Source organism: Schistocerca serialis, chromosome 4 (genome assembly GCF_023864345.2).
Source record: "Schistocerca serialis cubense isolate TAMUIC-IGC-003099 chromosome 4, iqSchSeri2.2, whole genome shotgun sequence".
Lineage (NCBI taxonomy): Eukaryota > Metazoa > Arthropoda > Insecta > Orthoptera > Acrididae > Schistocerca > Schistocerca serialis.
The window spans coordinates 570,925,560-570,947,943 of record NC_064641.1 but is presented as its reverse complement, the minus strand read 5'-3'; the positions used below and the strand labels follow the sequence as shown (position 1 = coordinate 570,947,943).

Here is a 22,384-nt window from a genome sequence, read left to right as displayed (position 1 = left end):
TGGTGGTTAGTGTTTAACGTCCCGTCGACAACGAGGTCATTAGAGACGGAGCGCAAGCTCGGGTTAGGGAAGGATTGGGAAGGAAATCGGCCGTGCCCTTTCAAAGGAACCATCCCGGCATTTGCCTGAAGCGATTTAGGGAAATCACGGAAAACCTAAATCGGGATGGCTGGAGACGGGATTGAACCGTCGTCCTCCCGAATGCGAAATTGGAGGTAAAAAGTGGCGCAGTCACGTATCATCTGCAAGCAAGAAAACGTCAAATAAGGCAGAGTTACAGATAGAGAAGAGCTCCAAACAGTAGCCTCGAATGGGCAACCGCATACAACAGATGATATGTAAGTCACCATTACACTCGATTGTGCTTATACACTGAGGAAATGAGAAAACTTGGCTGCAGTATATCCGGACTAGAGTTATTGGTTTCCATCGTACCTACGTCTGTACGTCACTTTCGTTGTGACGAGTACTTAAAGCCGGCCGGAGTGGCCGAGCGGTTCTAGGCGATACAATCTGAGCCCGCGCGACAGCTATGGTCGCGGGTTCCAATCCTGCCTCGGGCATGGATGTGTGTGATGTCCTTAGGTTAGTTAGGTTTAATTAGTTCTAAGTTCTAGGGGACTGATGACCTCAGTAGTTAAGTTCCATAGTGCTCATATCCATTTGAACCATTTTTGAGTACTTAAACCCAAGCGTTAGATTAGAGAATTAGAATCTGGCATTTTCATGGTTAGTCGTCTGTCGTATGAGATATTATTGTGTATACCCGAATCTTAATAAAATTACAGGCTGTGGTACCCGTTTCTTCTGGTATTTGACTGGAGAGCGTAGTAATCCTCATGTACGTCTTACATTTACTGCAGTTACAGACTATCGTCTGCGCTCCTCTGCATGTTCATTGTAAACACGCGAAGAAGCTACAAAAAGCAGACCAATAAACCAACCCAGAGTCTCATTTCGCTATCATAGCAGTATCTATCTCCTTAGTTTAACCTCTAAGTCTTTCCGTACTGACTCCAAACAAAGAGCCTGAAAAATCTCAGCCTGATTCCGTCGCTGTCTCACTGTTGTAAACAGCTGCTCGTTTACCAAGAAACGGAGAAACTCAAATCCCGCGTCTACTCTACTCTACGCGTGACCTTCGTACCGGGTGATCAAAAAGTCAGTATAAATTTGAAAACTTAATAAACCACGGAATAATGTAGATAGAGAGGTAAAAATTGACACACCTGCTTGGAATGACATGGGGTTTTATTAGTTCACAAAATGTCCGACAGATGGCGCTGGACAGCAAAACTGCTACCGTGACGGGTGAGAGGCACGCCGATATGTTACAGAATCGCATCATCCCCAGCCTGGCTGATAAACACCTGCTGGAATGTACGATGTTTATGCAGAATGGCGCTTCACCTCATATTGCTACACGCGTGAAAGATCTCTTGCACGCGTCGTTTAGTGATGATCGTGTGCTCAGCCGCCACTTCCGTCATGATTGGCCTCCCAGGCCCGCAGACCTCAGTCCGTGCGATTATTGGCTTTGGGGTTACCTGATGTCGCAAGTGTATCGTGATCGAGCGACATCTCTAGGGATGCTGAAAGACAACATCCGACGCCATTGCCTCACCATAACTCCAGACATGCTTTACAGTGCTGTTTACAACATTATTCCTCGACTACAGCTATTGTTGAGGAATGATGGTGGACATATTGAGCATTTCCTGTAAAGAACATCATCTTTGCTTTGTCTTACTTTGTTATGCTAATTATTGCTATTCTGATCATATGAGGCGCCATCTGTCGGAAATTTCTTTGAACTTTTGTATTTTTTTAGTTCCAAGCATGTGTGTCAATTTGTACCTCTCTATCTACATTATTCCGTGATTTATTCAGTTTTCAAATTTGTACTTACTTTTTGATCACCCAGTATGTATGTTGGGACCCACGTCGGGTTACGACAACTTGTTCATCTCTAAGTTATTTTGAAGTAACGTGTTTTTTGATTATTAGTACTTCTTTTTAAATCTACCTCTGGTATCCTTTATCTTTATAGAAAGCACACAGTTATGGTGCTTTTAAAAGCGAGACTCATGACGGCGATGGCAATTAAACCCACAACCTCCGCTTTATGAGATCGTGTATTTCGGCAGATATGAATAGCCCCAATATTCGGAAATACCAGCTCTTCATAAAGACCATAGCTTCTGTTACAGAAATATGGACTTCAAGACTAACAATGAAGCTGACGCATGTAGCCTAAAGGGTGAGTCGGAATTTCGACGACAAAATTTCGTTGTTTGTTCAGGGGTATTTTGTGAGTACTCTAGCTTAAGGGACACGTGGGCTCTGGTTGATCGTTAGTAGTACTAACAATTCGTTTGCTTTCATATCCCCTTTATCTTTGTACCTGCATCGTTCTGAAAATATCTGCACAAAAGTGTAAATGTCGAGAGTATGCGCTGCGTATCTTGTTTGGAGACAAACTTGTTTCGCTCTACAATGGTACTTGCTGTTGACAAAGTTAATGGCTACTTGACTCTTTGCCCTCAAAGCTTGCATTCAGTACTGCTCGGTTCTACCTTGTTTCTTTTTCCAGTCTCTTAGCTGTACGTCGACAGTGATATACGTAGCAGTATGAACAGGTTTACCACTGAATGCAGTGGAAGAGCAGCAATTCCTGCGGCGACGGCAACCACGTCATGGTGCGTTTGCGGTACTCTGTGTTTTCATTTGTACGTTACGTTGACTGGATATTACAAGTTTAATTCACTGATTTAAGGGTATTTTCAGAGAGATCATAGTAATTATTGTGACACTCTAAAGAAATAATTACGTTGTTGTTGTTCAGGATACCACAAGTGCCTCACTCCAAAATACTCAGAATATATCCGTGAACAACCACCGAAATTTTGCCGTTGCAGTTCGCTTTCGCCCTTTATAGTTCTATCTAGATTATATTAGTACTTGTTCCATAGATCATGAATACGACGCTTCGTAATGATGTGGAACGTGTCAGGTTAATCAAAGGTGTCCATACAAGATATTACATTACACAAAATGTTACATGACACTCAATGTTTTTAATCTTTTTTGTGGGGGTTGGGAAATTACCCACTTGCTATATCCAAAAATTCATCTAATGAGTAGAAGGAGTTGCCATTAAGAAATTCATTTAATTTCCTTTCAAATGCTGTATGGCTATCTGTCAGACTTTTGATGCCATTAGGTAAGTGACTAAAGACATTTGTGGCAGCATGATTTACCCCCTTCTGATCCAAAGTTAGATTTATCCTTGAATAGTGAAGATCATCCTTTCTCCTAGTGTTGTAGCCATGTACACTGGTATTACTTTTGAATTCGTTCGGATCTAAGGGGTCAAACCTTGGAATTATCACACTGAACTAGTTAATGGGGACACGTGGGGCCAGTGGTGTTCCTCTTCCAGCCGCTGTCAACACTGAAAGGCAATGACTGAACACTTTCTGCACTTCTCTTAACGTTGGTATTATTTTTATTCAGTTCCTGGCATCTAAAATGGGTTCAGATACCACTATCACACTAAACTAGTTAACGTCGATGGGGAACCGTGGGAACAGTGGTGTTTCTCTTCAAGCCGCTGTCGCCATTGAAGGGCAATGGCATGTCCCTTCAACAATTAGTCTCATGTGTCTAATGGTTGTGACATTCTTAAATTAAGCTTTTCAGTTTTGTGATACAAGGTTTCCTTGGTAACATGGTCGTATCTTGAGGTTACGAAATATACAGTACTTCAATGTAAGATTACAGTTAATGTGGTATAAGCTGAAGCTGAATGGAATCTGAAAATGATACTGCCAACCTGTTTCTAAAAAATTGTTCAAATGGCTCTAAGCACTATGGGACTTAATATCTGAAGTCATCAGTCCCCTAGACTTGGAACTACTGAAACCTAACTAACCTAAGGACATCACACAGATCCATGCCCGAGGCAGGATTCGAACCTGCGACCGTAGTAGCAGCGCGGTTCCGGACTAAAGCGCCTATAAGCGCTCGGTCACAGCGGTCGGCAACTGTTTTTTCCTCTAACTTATACGCATAGAGTGGCTGCCTGGTTACTGCCTAAAGCATTCTAAAACGGACTAAATGTACAGGTGTTCTGGGTATGTGAACCCACTTCGGATGCCAGGAACTGAATTAAAACAATACTAACGATAAGAGAAGTGCATAAAGTGTTCAGTCAGTATTTTTTCTATGTAATGAGACGTTCTTCCGAAGAAATAGACGTGTACGATGTCGGTGAAAATTATGTTGTACCAGTTTATAGAAAATCAAAATTAAGTTATTCAAACGCTATTCCAAAACAAGGAAGTTAAAGCACATATTGCCAGGAAAAAGATATGATAGTATTTAACCTACAAAGGCCACTGAAAGCATTTCTGCTAGATTCAAAGACATAACCAGTATCGCTAATGGTTTGAGCGACTCACCGAACATTTATTGACGTTTTCATTATTTTTCTTAATTTACCTCTTGTTCTGTAATAGTACGAAGAGGGTTCAGTATGTAAAGCAGTACATTTTTTTCGAAAAGCAGATTGGTTTTGTTCAAGATTTCTATACACTATATTATTTCTCACTCATCTGGCTACAAAACCCTATTTTCCAGCATTTCCGTTAAATGCGACGGCCTTCCTCTACCTTACTGGGAGGGCCTGTATGGGCCCATAATACCGCTAGTCGAAGCCGGAGTCAACATCTTGCTGTATCAATAAACTCCCCATCATCCATCAGCCTTGTAACGCGCAAACAATTACGCACAGGTAACTCTTCATTGTTCTTTATGGTCTAGTGTAGGGCAGTGAGGAACCCAAATGTCACACACCTTTGAGTACCCCAACTGGTGAACGACTATGTCAGCACTACAGAGACATCCATTTGAGCAGCGATCAGCTCTAATGATAGTGTCTGCACGTCCCAACAGTGCAAGAGTCACAGCTGTGTGCCGCCGGCCGGCACGCGGAGGATCGGATTGGTTTGCTCGGTCTTGTTGCGATGACAACAATCACCTCGGCCAACAACTCCCTGTGCTTTTGTTCACTGCCATGTGTTCGTACAGAATCTGTAAGCTCCTATGAATATCTGCGGTGCTCTGGTTTTCGGCCAAAAGAAGCTCTCTGCTTGGAATGCACTTCCGTTACAGACGCCATTTTGAAGGTTGCCTACAGCGCCCTAATCTACCAGAGCTTCATGAAACTACAGGGGCTGAAGCGGAAATATCCCATGATGTCGTGCAACAAATTCCGCATTTTTTCGACCGAAACTGACCGAGAAAAAAATGTTTTGCATTACTTCTTGAAATGCCCCTTGTCGCTGCGACATTCGAAAATGTTTTATCACCCTACCATCATGCGGCAGTTTCCTTACAAGGCCGATAGCTGTATTACGTTGCAGTTCAACTGACGTCTTGTAACATTTTTAAGGTTTATATGTTTGCTAGCCGGCCGCTGTGGCCGAGCGGTTCTAGGCGCTTCAGTCCGGAACAGCGCTGCTGCTACAGTCGCAGGTTCGAATCCTGCCTCGGGCATGGATGTGTCTGGTGTCCATAGGTTAGTTACGTTTAAGTAGTTCTAAGTCTAGGGGACTGATGACCTCAGATGTTAAGTGCCATAGTGCTTAGAGCCATTTCAATTTGAATACGCTTACTAATTTGTACAAGACACTTATCCAAGTTTCTGCATGTAAATGAGCACCACAGACTTACATTTTTCTTCTTTGCCCTTCACTTTTAGCTATCAAGAACATTAAATTCAGGTACTCTACAACTATAGACAGCTTGTGCTACAAATAAAATATATTTCAAATACTGGTATAATTTTTAGTGGTTCTTGGGCAAATAAACGTTCTAAACGACGTTGTGTTCACATTTTAAATCATGATCAAGTTACCACAACTGATTTTATCCTGTGTGAGTTGCTGGCAGGGCACAGTATATCGATCTGTTACGAAAGAACTAAGTATTTTATTGACAACATCCAGTTATTCATTTAGAGAATGACATCATTTCCCTACAATGCGTTGCATATAAATACTGACAAAAGACAGTAGACGAGGAGTTTTATCGAAAAAAGCACCGACCAGTCTTCTAACTATTGCTAGGTCTAGAGCGTGTTGCCACGTGCACCGTCAGCGTTATTGGGAATACTTGTTGTGCACGTAGGGGATTCACTTTAACTGTGGAGCGTCACAGCTTGGTCCGGGTGAGGGCGCCAGGGGAGGCCCGGCGGCGCGCGCGCGCTTTGCGCCTGTGGCGGCCGACCTCGATGGCGACGTAGCCCGCCATACCCCACAGCAGCAGGCCCAGCACCACGAACAGCTTGACGTCGGTGCGCAGGTAGGCGCTGTAGCCGTACGCCAGGATGTAGCCCAGCGACTCCCACAGCCGGAAGCTGCTGAACGCCACCTTTTCCTGGCCCGGGAACAGGATGCCGCACAGAGCTGTCAACAGATTGAAGGAAACAGATGAGCGGATGTAATTTTACTTAATATTGTGTTTATACTGGTTGCCGGTGAGGAGGAAAGTTAATTATTACTATTTTATTCATGATTTCATTCATATGCAGCTATATCACTGTCATAACAGTCGCTCAAGAACGTTATAATTAAGCTTTACTTCATAATCAGAATCGGACTATGACTCTCCTTGTCCTCAGTCTCGATGATTCGAAGTGATCTGCAATCCTGTGTAAATAAAATGCCTTTGTTTTCTTGCGTTGTGTAGTCAGTCGGTTCAAATGGCTAAATGACTCTGAGCACTATGGGACTTAACTTCTCAGGTCATCAGTCCCCTAGAACTTAGAACTACTTAAACCTAACTAACCTCAGGACATCACACACATCTATGCCCGAGGCAGGATTCGAACCTGCGACCGTAGCGGTCGCGCGGTTCCAGACTGTAGCGCCTTTAACCGCTTGGCCACACCGGCCGGCAGTCAGTCGGGAAACCTCAGATCAAGCGGAAAGTTTACTTTGATAGAGTTTAATTATCCGATGAAATAATGGACCTCTTGGATCTAATAATTGCAGGTTCGTTTCCAATTCATCGGAAGTTCCCTTCTGATTACCAACGAAACAACACATCCGTGCAAATTTCCAATTAGAGAATACATATATAATTAAATTCCTTACACATCTTTTATCTAAATGTTCAGTATATATTCTCTTGATTAGCATACAATATATTTCCAATCTCTTTCTTCCAGTAATCTCAATAGCAAAAGTACAATTATTCAATGCGGCTATTCGGCACGGAGAAAATCCTAGAAGTCCCCTCAACACACACCAGAGGGAATATTACAAAGAGTAATTATGCGCTCATGGAATAGTAATAGTACTGTACTAATTTCCGCATCGATTCTGCGAGTAAATAGATGGTCAAGTAGGAAACGTAATTCACTCATAGAATTGCGCAGGGATAATTAGTAGAATATAAAGAGATATTACACGGATTGGTAATGTTATTGCTGAAAAATAAACATACGTTGCGCACTGACAGTCTAGGAAATACAGGGCGATTATAATTAAATTTAACCTTTCAAACCGCTGTAGAAATAACACCACTGGTCAGAATGACGTCAAATTGCAACGGAATATCATCGGAAAAGAGGGAAAACGTATGCCAGAAGAAAAATAAATAGTTACAAAATGTAGCAACAGATGGTGCTGTAAGGATCACAATACTAAGGTTGGGTTGGGTTGTTTGGGAGAAGAGACCAAACAGCAAGGCAATCGGTCTCAACGGATTAGGGAAGGACGGGAAAGGAAGTCGGCCGTGCCCTTTCAGGGGAACCATCCCGGCATTTTCCTGGAGCGATTTAGGGAAATCTCGGAAAACCTAAATCAAGATGGCCGGACGCGGGATTGAACCGTCGTCCTCCTGAATGCGAGTTCAGTGTGCTAACCACTGCGGCAATACTGAGTGGTCCACAAAAATGTATCCACAATTTAAAAGTCCGTAACTGGCAAACTAATTGACGGAGTTGTCTCATCTTTGGTAGTGTAATAGTTTGTAGTCCCGGGAATCGCCACACAAGCGTTGCATTCCGTTGTTTTGTTTTGTCAGATGACAGACGCGAGATAGTTAGCTGCACCTAGTTACTCGCGTAAACATGACTGGCGCAAGGCTTACATTCGATGAAAGGAAGTCAGTTTTGAAGTAGTGTTTTAAGTACGAAAACATTAATGAGGTTCAAGTGCAATGGCGAAATGAGTATCAAACAGAGCCACCGACACGTTTAACGATTCGTCGCATTCGAGACCAATTTGAATCCGAAGGCTGTGTAAGAGATGTACACAAACAAAGATCTGGACGACCTGTAACAGTAACAAGACCAGCTAACTCTCGTCGCTTGTTACAACAATTCACTCGCTCACCACAGAAGTCTGTGAGACAGTGTGCCCGTGAAACTGGAGTGAGTCGCTAAAGTGTACGGCGAATTTTGAAGACAGCAAAGTGGAAGTGCCACATACCACGACTGCTACACGCAATGAACGAGGGCGACCGAGATCGTAGAATGGAGTACTCCGAGTGGTTTACTAAATGGTGCGCAACGATGAAGAGTTTGCAGAGATGATTGTGTAGTCTGATAAGGCACAGTTCAAACTCAATGGTACAGTAAATGCTCACAATTGCATCTACTGGGCCGCCGAAAATCCGAACGTCCATCTAGACAAAGTAGTGAAATTGCCAAGAGTAAATGTGTGGTGGGGGTTGTCTTACCGGGACTTGATTTGGTCATTCTTCTTTGACGGCACAGTTACCGGTGAGGTGTACCTTCAGAAGCTTCAGACATCCATTTTACCTGCCATCCGAGGCTTGTATGGAGACTGAAGTGTTTACGTTCAATAAGATAGTGCCACAGCCCACTACCAGCATCGTGTTAGGGCGTAACTCGACGAAAATCTACCAGGAAGATGGTTAGGTCGTAGAGGTGCTGTGGAGTAGCCAGCACGTTCCCCAGACCTAACTCCTCTGGACTTTCACCTGTGGGGAACACTAAAGGACATCGTTTATCGACAAAAGCCACGCATATTGGATGAACATCGAGAACCCATCGTATATTCATGTGGAAATATCCAACTCAACACGTTGCAGTCAGTAGTTCGTGCTGCAGTTCGGCGGCATCGTTTGAGTGTGGATGTTAATGGTGAACATTTCGAACACCTACTGTGATATCTTTAGGTTGGACTTTAAGCTACACTTTCACCAAAAAAGAGACACCTCCGTTAATTAGTTTGCAAGTTATGGACTTTTAAACAGTGAATACATTTTTTTGGAGCCCTCTGTATAATAATGCTCGACTAAAAACGACAAATGAATCATACAACAATGCCTAAGGTGTACGTTTGACGTTAAAGGAACTTTAATACTCAGTGTGAATGGGTGTACTTGTGTGATGCTGTTAGTTAAGTAAGCCCATCCACCACGGTGAGGTCATATGACATCGTTCCGAAAAAATAGATTTTTAATGGCCCTGAGGTCAAAAACCGCATAAAAACATCAATGAAACTCAAATCAAATTATTAATTTCCGTCTGACTGGCGCAAAGCATGTTCAATACGCTGTCGATCGTTTTGTGCAACAAGCTGAATTCGAGAAACAGCATGTTCCACAACTGATCGAAGTGTTTCCGGGGTCACGTTCAGAGTATGTTCCGTAATGCGTACCTTCAATGCAGCTAAGTCTGCAATAGGAACACTGAACACAACATGTTTCAGATAGCCCCACAGCCAGAAGTCACACGGATTGAGATAAGGTGATCGGGACGGCCAGGCTGTAGGGAAATGGCGGCTGACAATTCTAGCGTTTCCTAAATGGCGCTTCAGCAGCTGCTTCACTGGATTTGCGATCTGCGGAGGTGCTCCATCTTGCATAAAAATGATCCCATCCTCACATCCGCGCTGTTGGAGAGCTGGAATGACGTGGTTGCGCCAAAGACACTCATAGCGCTTACCAGTGACTATACAGGTAACAAGACCGGACGCACCTGTCTCTTCGAAAAAATATAGCCCTATGATAAATCATGCCGTAAACCCACACCACACAGTGACCTTTTCAGGATGAAGTGGTACTGGTTGATAGGCGTGTGGATTTGCCCATATTCGACAATTCTGTGTGTTGACGTATCCTGTCAGATGGTAGTGGGCTTCGTGTGTCCACAGAATCTTCCACGGCCAATCATTGTCCACTTCCATGCGAGCAAGAAATTCTGAAGCAAAGGTTTCTCTTGCTGGTAGGTCAATAGGAAGCAACTCGTGCACATGGATAATTTTGAATGGATAGCGAAAATGATGTTTAGTAGGATTTTACGCACCGTGCTCTGGGATATGTCCAATGTTCGGTCAATTCCCCGTGCACTGCGCTTTTGCATACCACCACTCGTCTCCTCCTGCACTGCTGTGGCCACTGCTTCCACTGACGTCCAATCAATTCGTTTCCTACCTGTGCCAAGTTGCACACCAAAAGAACCCGTTTTTTCGAATTTCCAAATCATTTTCTCCAGACCTACGGCAGTCATCGGACCACGCCTTTTTTGAAACTCTTCAGTATTCAGAACTTCTGCCGAGCGACATGTGCACAGTCATCATTCTTGTAATACAGCTTTACAAGCAGAGCGCGATCCTGCGTTGAGACAGGCATGGCGAACGTTGCAGACGCGAAAGGAGGAAAAGCCATGTACCCGGCGTGTTTATACCAACATCAATGGATCGTATGAATGACAGTTATTTTCATTTACGAATTCTGACACATGCAGTGCCATCTATTGATCAATTTTCACACTACCTTTTTCGTTCTGACATATGTTTTTTCCCCTTCACCGACAATACTCCGTTGCAATTTGACGTCATTCCCACTAGTGGTGTTATTTCTACAGCGTTGTGGAAGTTTAATTATAATCACCGTGTACTTGTCGTTTATGCTTTAACTAGCCAAAAGTAATGAGAAGGCACTCTGAAACAAGTCGCCCTTCGGTTGCACAAGCCTTTGTGGTAGATTTGTCTCCATATACATCCCACACGCAAATCGACGGCGGCAACACAGCCGACTGTCGATCGCCACGTGTGGGTCTACAGAAGCTACGTGACGTCCGTTCGGTAAATACGAGTACTTGTAGTCGTCATACGATTGGAATCACTGCTTTTGCGATTTGGAAGACCCACTCTACACATTGCTAACTTTGTTTGTATTCTCCGATATGTACCGATTACCACCCACGTTCAAAGTCGGACAACGCGTTACATATTCTCATGTTCGTTACACATCAGCCTGTAAACGACTGCTCAAATGCCCTGGTCACATTCGCACGTAGCCTACATCGCATTCAACTGCAACGGCTCGCAACATACGAGGCAAATCTTCAAAAGGGTTAATCCTTCTCGTGATTTCTGGTCACGCAGTTTATTTTATGGTACATAACGATATTCAAACTTAGTACATATTTTCGTCAACATGTGATTTCAACTGTCGTTTTGAAATATGTTACACAGATGTTAGACAAAATGTGAAGGCCATCCTATGCGAGAAGGCATTACCATCGTTCTGCCAACGGCTTTGTCGAAGAGGTTGGAAAAGCGGATGGAGTTCCAGGGCAACCTTTTGCCCTTTGCGGTGGAAAACTTCCCCTACAAGGCGGAGGAGTCAGCAATCATTGACGGCTTGAGGATGCAGAAGGCAATGGAAATAACTCCATCAAAGACACATCAGGTGTATCCACAGGACATGTGGTTAGTAAATAAAAAAGTGTCTTGATGCTCTCTCCATTGGAAAAAGATTCCGGATTAGATATCTGGAGGGGACTGCCAAGGCAGAGGTGACCATGAAAGTGTAAATTGATACGAGTCAGAGCGTAATGTCAGAAGATGGAACTTGTTAGGGAAGCTAGAATATCTGGTAATATGGAGGTGGTGGGGGCTTTCAGTGAAGTGGAATGGGAAGAAGAAACGGAATTCTCGTCAGACGAAAACAGGGTAATATCAACAGCAGCAGAAAACGGTGTAAAAGGAGTTGAATTTATTATGAATAGGAAAGTACAGTGGAGGGTAAAATACTGTGAAAAGTTCAGTGATGGGGGCTGTTCTCGTCATAATCCAAAGCAAACCAATGCCAAGAATAATAATTCAGTTATACATACCGATCTCACAAGCAGAAGATTAAAAGATTGCCTACCTCTATGCTGACTGTATTGGTTGAAGGTGCGACTAAAGTTATCCGTTGCCTTTCTTCAGTTATTTCATAAGTCATTTAAAGTCGGACCATTGACAATAATTAAGCAGGCTCATAGTACCACAGCCTCAGTGTAAATCAAGAGAAAAAATCTTCTCTTAACAACTGTCACAGGATAGTACAGAGACAATAGTGAAGGCATAAACAAACTGCTTCATGCACCTGTAGCCAAATCTAACGAAAAATAAATTTCAATAACAGTCTTTCGTAAAATTAGAAGCAAGTGCGGTATCATTAGGAGTGGAATTATAATTCCACTGTCAAACGCAGAGGAGATAGGTAGAAAAAGAATACTGAAGGCATCTCCGAGGGGAAGAACTATAGGTAGAAAAAGAATACTGAAGGCATCTCCGAGGGGAGGAACTGCCTAATTACGTGCAAGAAGACCGAATGGGACGGTATGGAAGACACAGGACATCCATTATTGTCAGAGTTTTGTACAACGTTAGAAGACTTCATACCACAAAAGGTAGAAGGAACAGATAACATTTTTTAGGAATTACTTAAATCAATGGGGAAAGTGGTGAGCAAACGACTATTCAATGTGCACAACCTATGAGATTGGAGACACTTGTCTGACTTTCGTAAAAAATATCATCAAAATAATATCGAAGTAGCAATGGCAGGTAAGTGCGAGAATTATCGCACAATCAGGTTAATGGCTCATGCATTCCAGTTGCTGACAGGAATAATACACTCCTGGAAATGGAAAAAAGAACACATTGACACCGGTGTGTCAGACCCACCATACTTGCTCCGGACACTGCGAGACGGCTGTACAAGCAATGATCACACGCACGGCACAGCGGACACACCAGGAACCGCGGTGTTGGCCGTCGAATGGCGCTAGCTGCGCAGCATTCGTGCACCGCCGCCGTCAGTGTCAGCCAGTTTGCCGTGGCATACGGAGCTCCATCGCAGTCTTTAACACTGGTAGCATGCCGCGACAGCGTGGACGTGAACCGTATGTGCAGTTGACGGACTTTGAGCGAGGGCGTATAGTGGGCATGCGGGAGGCCGGGTGGACATACCGCCGAATTGCTCAACACGTGGGGCGTGAGGTCTCCACAGTACATCGATGTTGTCGCCAGTGGTCGGCGGAAGGTGCACGTGGCCGTCGACCTGGGACCGGACCGCAGCGACGCACGGATGCACGCCAAGACCGTAGGATCCTACGCAGTGCCGTAGGGGACCGCACCGCCACTTCCCAGCAAATTAGGGACACTGTTGCTCCTGGGGTATCGGCGAGGACCATTCGCAACCGTCTCCATGAAGCTGGGCTACCGTCCCGCACACCGTTAGGCCGTCTTCCGCTCACGCCCCAACATCGTGCAGCCCGCCTCCAGTGGTGTCGCGACAGGCGTGAATGGAGGGACGAATGGAGACGTGTCGTCTTCAGCGATGAGAGTCGCTTCTGCCTTGGTGCCAATGATGGTCGTATGCGTGTTTGGCGCCGTGCAGGTGAGCGCCACAATCAGGACTGCATACGACCGAGGCACACAGGGCCAACACCCGGCATCATGGTGTGGGGAGCGATCTCCTACACTGGCCGTACACCACTGGTGATCGTCGAGGGGACACTGAATAGTGCACGGTACATCCAAACCGTCATCGAACCCATCGTTCTACCATTCCTAGACCGGCAACGGAACTTGCTGTTCCAACAGGACAATGCACGTCCGCATGTATCCCGTGCCACCCAACGTGCTCTAGAAGGTGTAAGTCAACTACCCTGGCCAGCAAGATCTCCGGATCTGTCCCCCATTGAGCATGTTTGGGACTGGATGAAGCGTCGTCTCACGCGGTCTGCACGTCCAGCACGAACGCTGGTCCAACTGAGGCGCCAGGTGGAAATGGCATGGCAAGCCGTTCCACAGGACTACATCCAGCATCTCTACGATCGTCTCCATGGGAGAATAGCAGCCTGCATTGCTGCGAAAGGTGGATGTACACTGTACTAGTGCCGACATTGTGCATGCTCTGTTGCCTGTGTCTATGTGCCTGTGGTTCTGTCAGTGTGATCATGTGATGTATCTGACCCCAGGAATGTGTCAATAAAGTTTCCCCTTCCTGGGACAATGAATTCACGGTGTTCTTATTTCAATTTCCGGGAGTGTATATAGAAGAATGGAAAAGAAAATTGAGGAGCTGTTTTCTGACCATCAGTTTGGCTTTAGGAAACATAAAGGCAGCAGGGAGGCAGTTCTGCCATTGTGACAAAATGGAAGCAAGAGTTAAGGGCAATCCTACCACATTCACAGGACTGGTCGACCTAGAGGAAGCACTTCCATGGTGAGGGATAAGGCTTGAAACTTGATATTTCCTGCACAATCTGATTTAAATGATATTATAACGTAAATGTCCAAAGAACGATGCGTTCTTATAACTAGTGAAGGCCACAAATGATAATATAAAAATATATATATATTTGCGTTCAGAGGTAATCTCTGGTGTTCTGTATAGCTATGTTTTTAATCGCAGTCGCAGGTCTCACAATATTGACGAGTGTCGCTCGTAACACAGATATAGTTACGCTGGGATGACAGAAGTCATGGAATACCGATAAGCAGATACACAGATGTTGGTAGTATCGCGCACACAAGGTATCAAAAGGCAGCGCTTTGGATGTGCTGTCATTTGTATTGAGGCGATTTATGTGAAAAGGTGAACGCGCAGTGGAATCTTCTGTTTCGGAAATCGGTAAAGAATTCAATGTTCCGTCGTCCACGGTGTCAATAGTGTGTAGAGAATACCAAGTTTCAGGCCCTACCCCTCACCATGAAAAACGCAGTGGCCCACGGCCTTCACTTGACCATAGAGAGCAGCGGCATTTGCGTAGAGTTGTCAGTGCTAACAGACAAACAACACTGTGTGAAATGACCGCAGTAGCCAATGTGGCGTCATCACTGATGCATATCGCTATTCCATGACTTCTGTCATCACAGCCTAACTATATCTGTGTTACGAACGACACTCGCCAATATTGTGAGACCTGCGATTAAAAACATAGCTATACGGAACACCAGAGATTACCTCAGATATTTTTTGGACATTATCATTTGTGGCCTTCGCTAGTTTTAAACATGCAGCATTCTTTGGATATTTACGTTATAACAGCATTTAATTCAGGCGGTTTACACCCCATTGACACATCTTGCTATCCACTGGTCACCTCCTGGGGGCTCACAGTTCTTTCGTGAGTTCTTGCATGGCGCACGCGGGGCCTGAACTATTGCAACTCATTCTTCCTTCCCAGGTTGCGTTTCCTTATTTCCTTCCCTGTGCCTCTCCATTCTCGTCCCCACTCCTCCCTCTGTGCTTCCTCCTTACCCCCCCCCCCCCCCTCCCTCTCGGAGTCGACCTGGGTGTCTTCGTGGTTTCCTGCATCCTTTGCAATTTTGTTCCGCTTGCCATATGTCTCTGATACTTTTTTTCGCGTTTTTGTTCCCTCTTTCGGGTTTGACTTCCATTACTAAACTTTCTCTCTGTGGGAAATATTAGGTTGACCCATGGTTTTTTACTCTGCAATTCGACCCCCCCCCCAACCCCCCAATCACAATGATCCATATTTTGCTGGACTGCCACTCCCCCTTTTGAACCTCAACACTAAATATGCCTTAACCCCATTCCTTGTTTCGAGTGTTAGCGGGCGACCGTCGCATGGTTACGTCTGTTCTCGGTTTTCTTCGCGAAAATGGTCTGTACTCTCATGTATGATTTCTTCAATTTTCCAGTGGAATTTGACGCCCTCACCTACCGCAGGCGTTGGTTACGGGGACCTTGACTTGCCCCCACACCAGTCTGGTTGCTACCGCTTATTCCCTACTTTTTTTCTGATCTGTTGTGCTGTTTTGTTCCCCCTTGTCTTGTGTCTTCTTCCCCTGGTGTCGTTCCGCTAGTATCGTGATAATGCTATGGTGTTGGTATCGCGATGGTTCGGTGGTAGTGATGGTGCCCCACCGTGCGTAGCGTTTCTGGGCACCCATGCTCTCCCCGTTTCCACCCACCACCCTCCTGTTCTTTCCTCTTTCTGCTGTCCTGAAGTCCCTTTTCACTCTTTGTTTGCACATTATCTCTTCCCCTTGACTGGACTCTGCTGTTTTTGCTGTTCCATCCTTGAGTTCTGCCATTCTAGATCATGAGACTGTGGCCCCGCTGTCTGGTGTCCTCTCCCAAATCAACCAACCAGTCCAGTGGTCTACAGTGGAACTCCCTCCTAACACTCTACACAGTCAGTTCCACTGCTGCCAACGCTAGAAATACAGAAGACCTTTACTTACATACGCTCTCTACCCCTACTTAAGAAGTCGCTCTGTCAGGAGCAGGTTCGTAACGTTATTGCAAATAAATTTTGCTCGTATGCGAGTGTAGTGGTCTCACCACACTTATTGCGTATGTAAAAACGCAACGTATACGCAATACATCATTTTCTTTCTTTTAATATCTGTTAACACAGATACGTCTTCCACAACATTAGGGATACCATGAGAAAATGCAACAATATGAGGGAAATATTCTGGTCCTGTCACTGCGAAAACACATTAGCCAGCCAAGCTACGCCTTTGTGTGAGAGGAATTCATTTGATGTTTATGGAAGGTCGCCGAGCATACGGAGAAACATCTCGCAAAGGACATTTAAGTTAAATACACTGAAGAGCCAAAGAAACTGGTTCGCCTGCCTAATGTCGTGTAGAACGCCCGCGAGCACGTAGAAGTGCCGCAGCACGACGTGGTATGGACTCCAACGGCACACGCCCCATACCATCACAGAGCCTCCACCAGCTTGACAAGTCCCCCGCTGACATGCAGGGTTCATGGATTTATGAAGTTGTCTCCATACCCGTAAACATCCATCCCCTCGGTACAATTTGAAACGAGGCTCGTCCGCCCAGGCAAAATGTTTCCAGTCATCAACAGTCAGCTCCGAGAGCCCATATCGATAATGTTTCGTTGAGTCGTTCGTACGCTGACACTTGTTGATGGCCCAGAAATTTGTGGAAGGGTTGCACTTCTGTCACTTTCAACGATTTTCTTCAGTCGTCACCAGTGCTGTTCTTGCAGAATCTTTTTCCGGAGATTTGATTTTTAGCCGCTTCCTGATATTCACGGTACACTCGTGAAATGGTCATACGGGAAAATACTTCATCGCTACCTCGGAGATGCTATGTCCCATCGCTCGTGCGCAGACTGTAACACAACATTCAAGTTCACTTAAATCTTGATAACCTGCCATCGTAGCAGCAGTAACCAATCTAACAACTGCGCCAGACACTTGTTGTCTTTTATAGGCGTTCCGATCGCAGTGCCGTATTCTGCCTGTTTGCATGTCTCTGTGTTTGAATACTCAGGTTTTACCGGTTTCTTTGGCGCTTCAGTGTATAATGAAGCTGGCACTAGTCTTCAACATGTTGCTGATGTTGTTTGCTAGTCTTTCAGTTGAAAGATTCCTACCACACGGGAACTACAACTGTGAAATGTTTTTACATGTTTCAAGAACTTGCGTTTCAAGTCCTAAAACTGTAATTTGCAGCTAGTCGTCTCAACAAAAAGTATCGCTAATGCCTTCAGAGCCTCTCTCTCTCTCTGTTTTTTCCCTTTTTTTAAACTGATTAAGTTTTTACATACCAACATGGCTCTGCACTTCATTTCAGTCATTTGCTGATCTGCATGAGTGAAAAAGGATGAAACAGCTCTGTACAGACTATCTAAATGCAACATTTTACGACACCAGTTTCTGGAGTGTGCAGGAGTGTGTAGTTGCAGATAAAATTTACGCCGGGACCGAACGCTGTAAAACGATCTCTCTCGCACAGTTTTAAAGTTGAAAAAGCTCGCAGAGCCCTTTTTCAAGCAGCTAATGCGATTAGGTAAGCTAAGCGGCGCAGTGCATGCGTTGCGATGTACCAGTAGAGGATAAAACCCTTTTTAAGTTTATCAAGAGCCGTGAAATATTGAATTAACGTTTTTCTCCGTTAGGAGCTGCGCGTATTTCTTTCATTCTTCGTATCTTCTCTTTCTCGGTGTAACGTATTTTCATATGCTGCCTCAGAGTTTATAGTTCGCAAGTTCGCTAACACCGAATTCACATCTCCTCTGCGTAGCACTTCTAGTGGTAAGGTATTTGTTTCTCCCGCAAGGGAATCCACTGACAGACGACTTTTGTCTTTTAGTTTTCATTCGTCTGCATAAATATTACATCGTAGACCTACCACTGCTCATACTGTAGGTACAGACTGTTTCATGCCAGAGAATGTATTATACACCAAAAAAACATTACGAGCACATCAATGACTCATAATTAACGAAATCAGTTTTTGCATTGCAAGCGCGTACAGTTCAGTAGCAGTATGTCTGTTTACCGGTTTCTCAAAATATTACTTAGGTAAATTCGTCCAGTTTAGTTGGAGTATAATACTCCACTGTATGTTCCCAACTGATTTACGAATTTGACGGAATAAGACACTAATCATAACGAGGCTCCTGCGTAGTTGTTAATGCAGTACACATTTTAAAAAGCCAATAGCATCAAAAAATTTTTAGATATATAAGATTTACTGGTTGTCACAGCTTGGTAGGACCTACAGGGAGTTGTCAAATCCTGCGAGTTACCGAGTTGGACGAACTTCGGCGTGCCTCTAGGAGACACATTCTCATCATCAGCTGTTATGTGGTTCTTGGTTCTGAAAAGTGATATCATTTGTGGCAAAGCCGAGCAGGTTGGCGGGGCAAGAGGCTGGTTATCTGGTGTTAGTGTCCGAACAGGACGGTTTGCCTTGGAGAAGAAACTAACTTCGTCAAGTGGCTAATGTGTACTAAGGGAAGAGGGGCGTCATAGTGTAGTTCAGTGATCACCAAACCTGCGAAGTTTCTGAACTACGGTACCGTTCTTAAAGTCTACTGCGAGCTGCCGAAAGAAACGACGACAGAGATAAGAACTTTTTAAAAAATCTTGCATTTGTTTATTCCTTATTAACTTAAATCCACAATTCCAGAAAATATGAAATAAATTCTAATTGAATTGCATGGAAGCAAAAGAAATTGAAACTGAATTGTATGTAAGAGAGAAACTGAAATGTAGTAAATAATAAACGACAGGTGTAAGAACAGATAATTTGTCAGAGTTACTAACATTATTGAGAAGAATGACACTCTTTTCTGTCATCAACATGGTTTTTTATGTTGGGAGAATAGGTACTGTTTGCCACTTGAAAATAGTTGTCCAAATGTTCATAAGACAGTCTGCTTCTGCTTCGGAACTTTTTTTTTTAAATTTCGTAATGAATAAGAAAATCTCAAACAGATATGTGCAGCTTGACATTGTGTTCACTTTGAGACCAACCCGACGAAAATTGGATAGGTTTCTTTGCCAACAAGAAGTCAAGTATCGTTAGAGCTTGAATAAAGAAATTTTAAAGATAAGTAATTTCGAAAGTCAATCAGTTTCAACTGCATTGCGTTATTGTCTTCTAGAAAATCAAAATTCTCCAAGGTACAAATAGAGAACTCTTCAATATCAATTTATGTAAAACTGGATTTGACAAACTGTGCAAAAACTGAAATACTTTTGAAATTTCGGAACTTCTCCACTCTGAGAGAACAGGTTTACTGTTTTAAGAATGCGCCAAAAAGACCTGCTTACCAAAGATTAGTTTCAAGCGTACAAAGTGTTCGTATTCACCTTTATGGATATTTTTTTCTCATAGTTCCATCTTTTTTCAGAATGAAGTAACATTTAAAATTGTTCCGCCAATACCTTTATCCTTGCCTTAAAGCTGCAATCTGAAGATATTTAGGTTTTTGGGAATGTCTGCGAGAAAAGCAAAATCCTGGTGCCAAACCAGAACTTCTCTAAGGCAGGAAACATCTATTTAAAACATTGTAAAACTCTGCTTTTACTAAACCAACGAACGTACGTATGAAGCAGTAAATAACCATACTGTCAATCTAGTTCATGCCTATGAATTACTTGTTTTCTAATTTTGTTCACTACTTTTATGACCGTTACATCACGCTATTCCTGCTTAAAAACTTCCCACGTGTTGACTGCTGTGGTTTTTTGCAGTGGTAAGACAGAAATTTCGAAAAGCTGTTGTCTTTATAACACAAAGCTATGAATCCATTCTCTTTGCCAACCATCGCAGACCTCCATCATTTGCTAAGTCCACCAACTTCTTTACAGGAAATTTTTCAAAATTAATAACATCGTTAACTCCTAAAAATATGTCCTGTTCTGTAGCACATTGTTTAGTGGTATAATCTTTACCAGTTGTTCTCTTTTTCTGGTCATTTGTCAAAAGCTTTTCTGACAAACTGGGGCAACTGAGCTGCATAAACTATATCAGTCGATTCGTCAAGTTGTTGGAAAAATAGCTGGAGCGATCGAAGTCTGTTTTAAGTTGTGAAGTGAAGTCAGAACTCATAACCTCAACCCTGCTCAGCACTGTATATGCAGAAAGCTGTACAGATTTAATATAAGTCATTACCCCAGTTTCATTCTTGAAACTAACAAATAATAAACATGCTGCTTCCAAAAAAAATGCATTTTTGATAAATTCGCTTTTTTCGTACAGTGTTTGATCCTGTGGAATAATTTTTGAAACTCGTAATGACACCTCGGTTGCTGGTTTGTGTGTGTGTGGGGGGGATTTTTTTTCTATTTCTTGCCGTTCTCAACACAGGCTCTCTAACTACAATGTTGGCAACCAGAAAGTGATTAGCAAAAACGTGATGCCTGTAATTAAAGTTCATTGTGCCCATTGTGATGGAGAAATAACGCTATTGAACATTGATGTCCATTACGCTGAGGATTTAGGATGATGTTTGGGATTCATAGAAAATGCAGTTTACTACAACAATTTTCACTATATTCTAAAAACGATAAAGCGTAAAGTTTGAGACAAATGTTTACCCAAGCAATGCTCCTATCAGCTATTATACTATCAGAGGTGTTAAGAGTCTATTGCGTGGATCCTATTATCCCTAGATAACGAAACTGTTCAATAAACGTTATCGATGTAAATGTTCAAAGTGAATGCTCGCCAAAATTTGATGTTAATTCTCATCAAATGCCACGCTAGTAATGGTAGAAGGTCTGTCCTGCGGCGACAAGTGAAAATACGACAAGGGCAAACTGAGAATGAATCACTGAGGTCGTTCCACAATTAACACTTTACCACAATGCGAACTCAGTGTTATGTGCATACCGAGTTATGTAATACGGCATCCAACGCTGTTCCTTGCAACTGCACAGACGCGACGCTCTTTCCGACACGGAGTGTGCGCTGATACGAATCTAGAAGAGAACTGGGGCCTGGCTCTAGCTCGCAGCGCTCTTATTTATATAACCGCGGTGCGGACCGCCGAAGGCGTAGCCTACAACATTAGCCTTCCTGACTAGCCGCTGGGGCCAACAGATCACCCCTTCAAGTTACTAAATAATTAATTGCTTCATTCGCTGAAGGCCAATGAAGCTCTCAAATTAATTGTGCTATTAGCGCACAGGTAAGTATCTGTAACAAATTTCTGATGTGGCTAAATACTTTTGGCGAGAGAATTATTTTAGTTGCACAGCACACAGTAGATGAGCTCTGAACTGAGAGACGCTACAGGTATAGTTTTATAGCTACCTTTTGGAAACTTCTCACATCTTTGTTATTATAGCATATTTCCATTTTACCTAAATGTAAACATTCTAACTTTATCTAATCACTTACTTAATCTATCTTGCTTCTGTACTTTTAGGACACAAAAACAAAATGAGATTTTCGACCAAAATATTACTTTGTGAGATCCAACATGCTGTTTCCATTAAATTACAATGAAAAAGGAATCCGAATATAAATTTTGAAGTTTCTAGCTCCTTCCTATTGCACTGATGATTTTTGCGTAAAACGTCCAAATTTCGAAAACTGTTAAAGTTACTAAACTAAAACTTAACACATTATTGTTTTAGCATCACCCCTAGCATGCTATTAACTTTTCAGATCATTTACTTTACTTTTAAGGTATTGCGGAACATTCGTGACGTCGTAGCTAGTTAGAGCGGACTAAGCTGGAACAAAATGGAAAGGATATGTATTCTACATGGCGTGAGTAGGCTGCTTCCCTACAGGTTTACTCTTGACTCATG

The 22,384-nt window shown here is 43.4% G+C and overlaps 1 protein-coding gene across 1 annotated transcript in view; it reads right to left on the bottom strand.

The window, feature by feature from the left end:
• Positions 1-5,979: 5,979 nt before the first annotated feature.
• LOC126474022 (UNC93-like protein) overlaps positions 5,980-22,384 on the bottom strand; it is a 413,395-nt gene continuing 396,990 nt past the window's right edge. Inside the window, exon 8 of the mRNA XM_050101427.1 lies at positions 5,980-6,470. Within this exon, the coding sequence (XP_049957384.1) occupies positions 6,217-6,470 (254 nt within the window). The 3' untranslated portion in view covers positions 5,980-6,216. The remainder of the gene's footprint in view (positions 6,471-22,384) is intronic.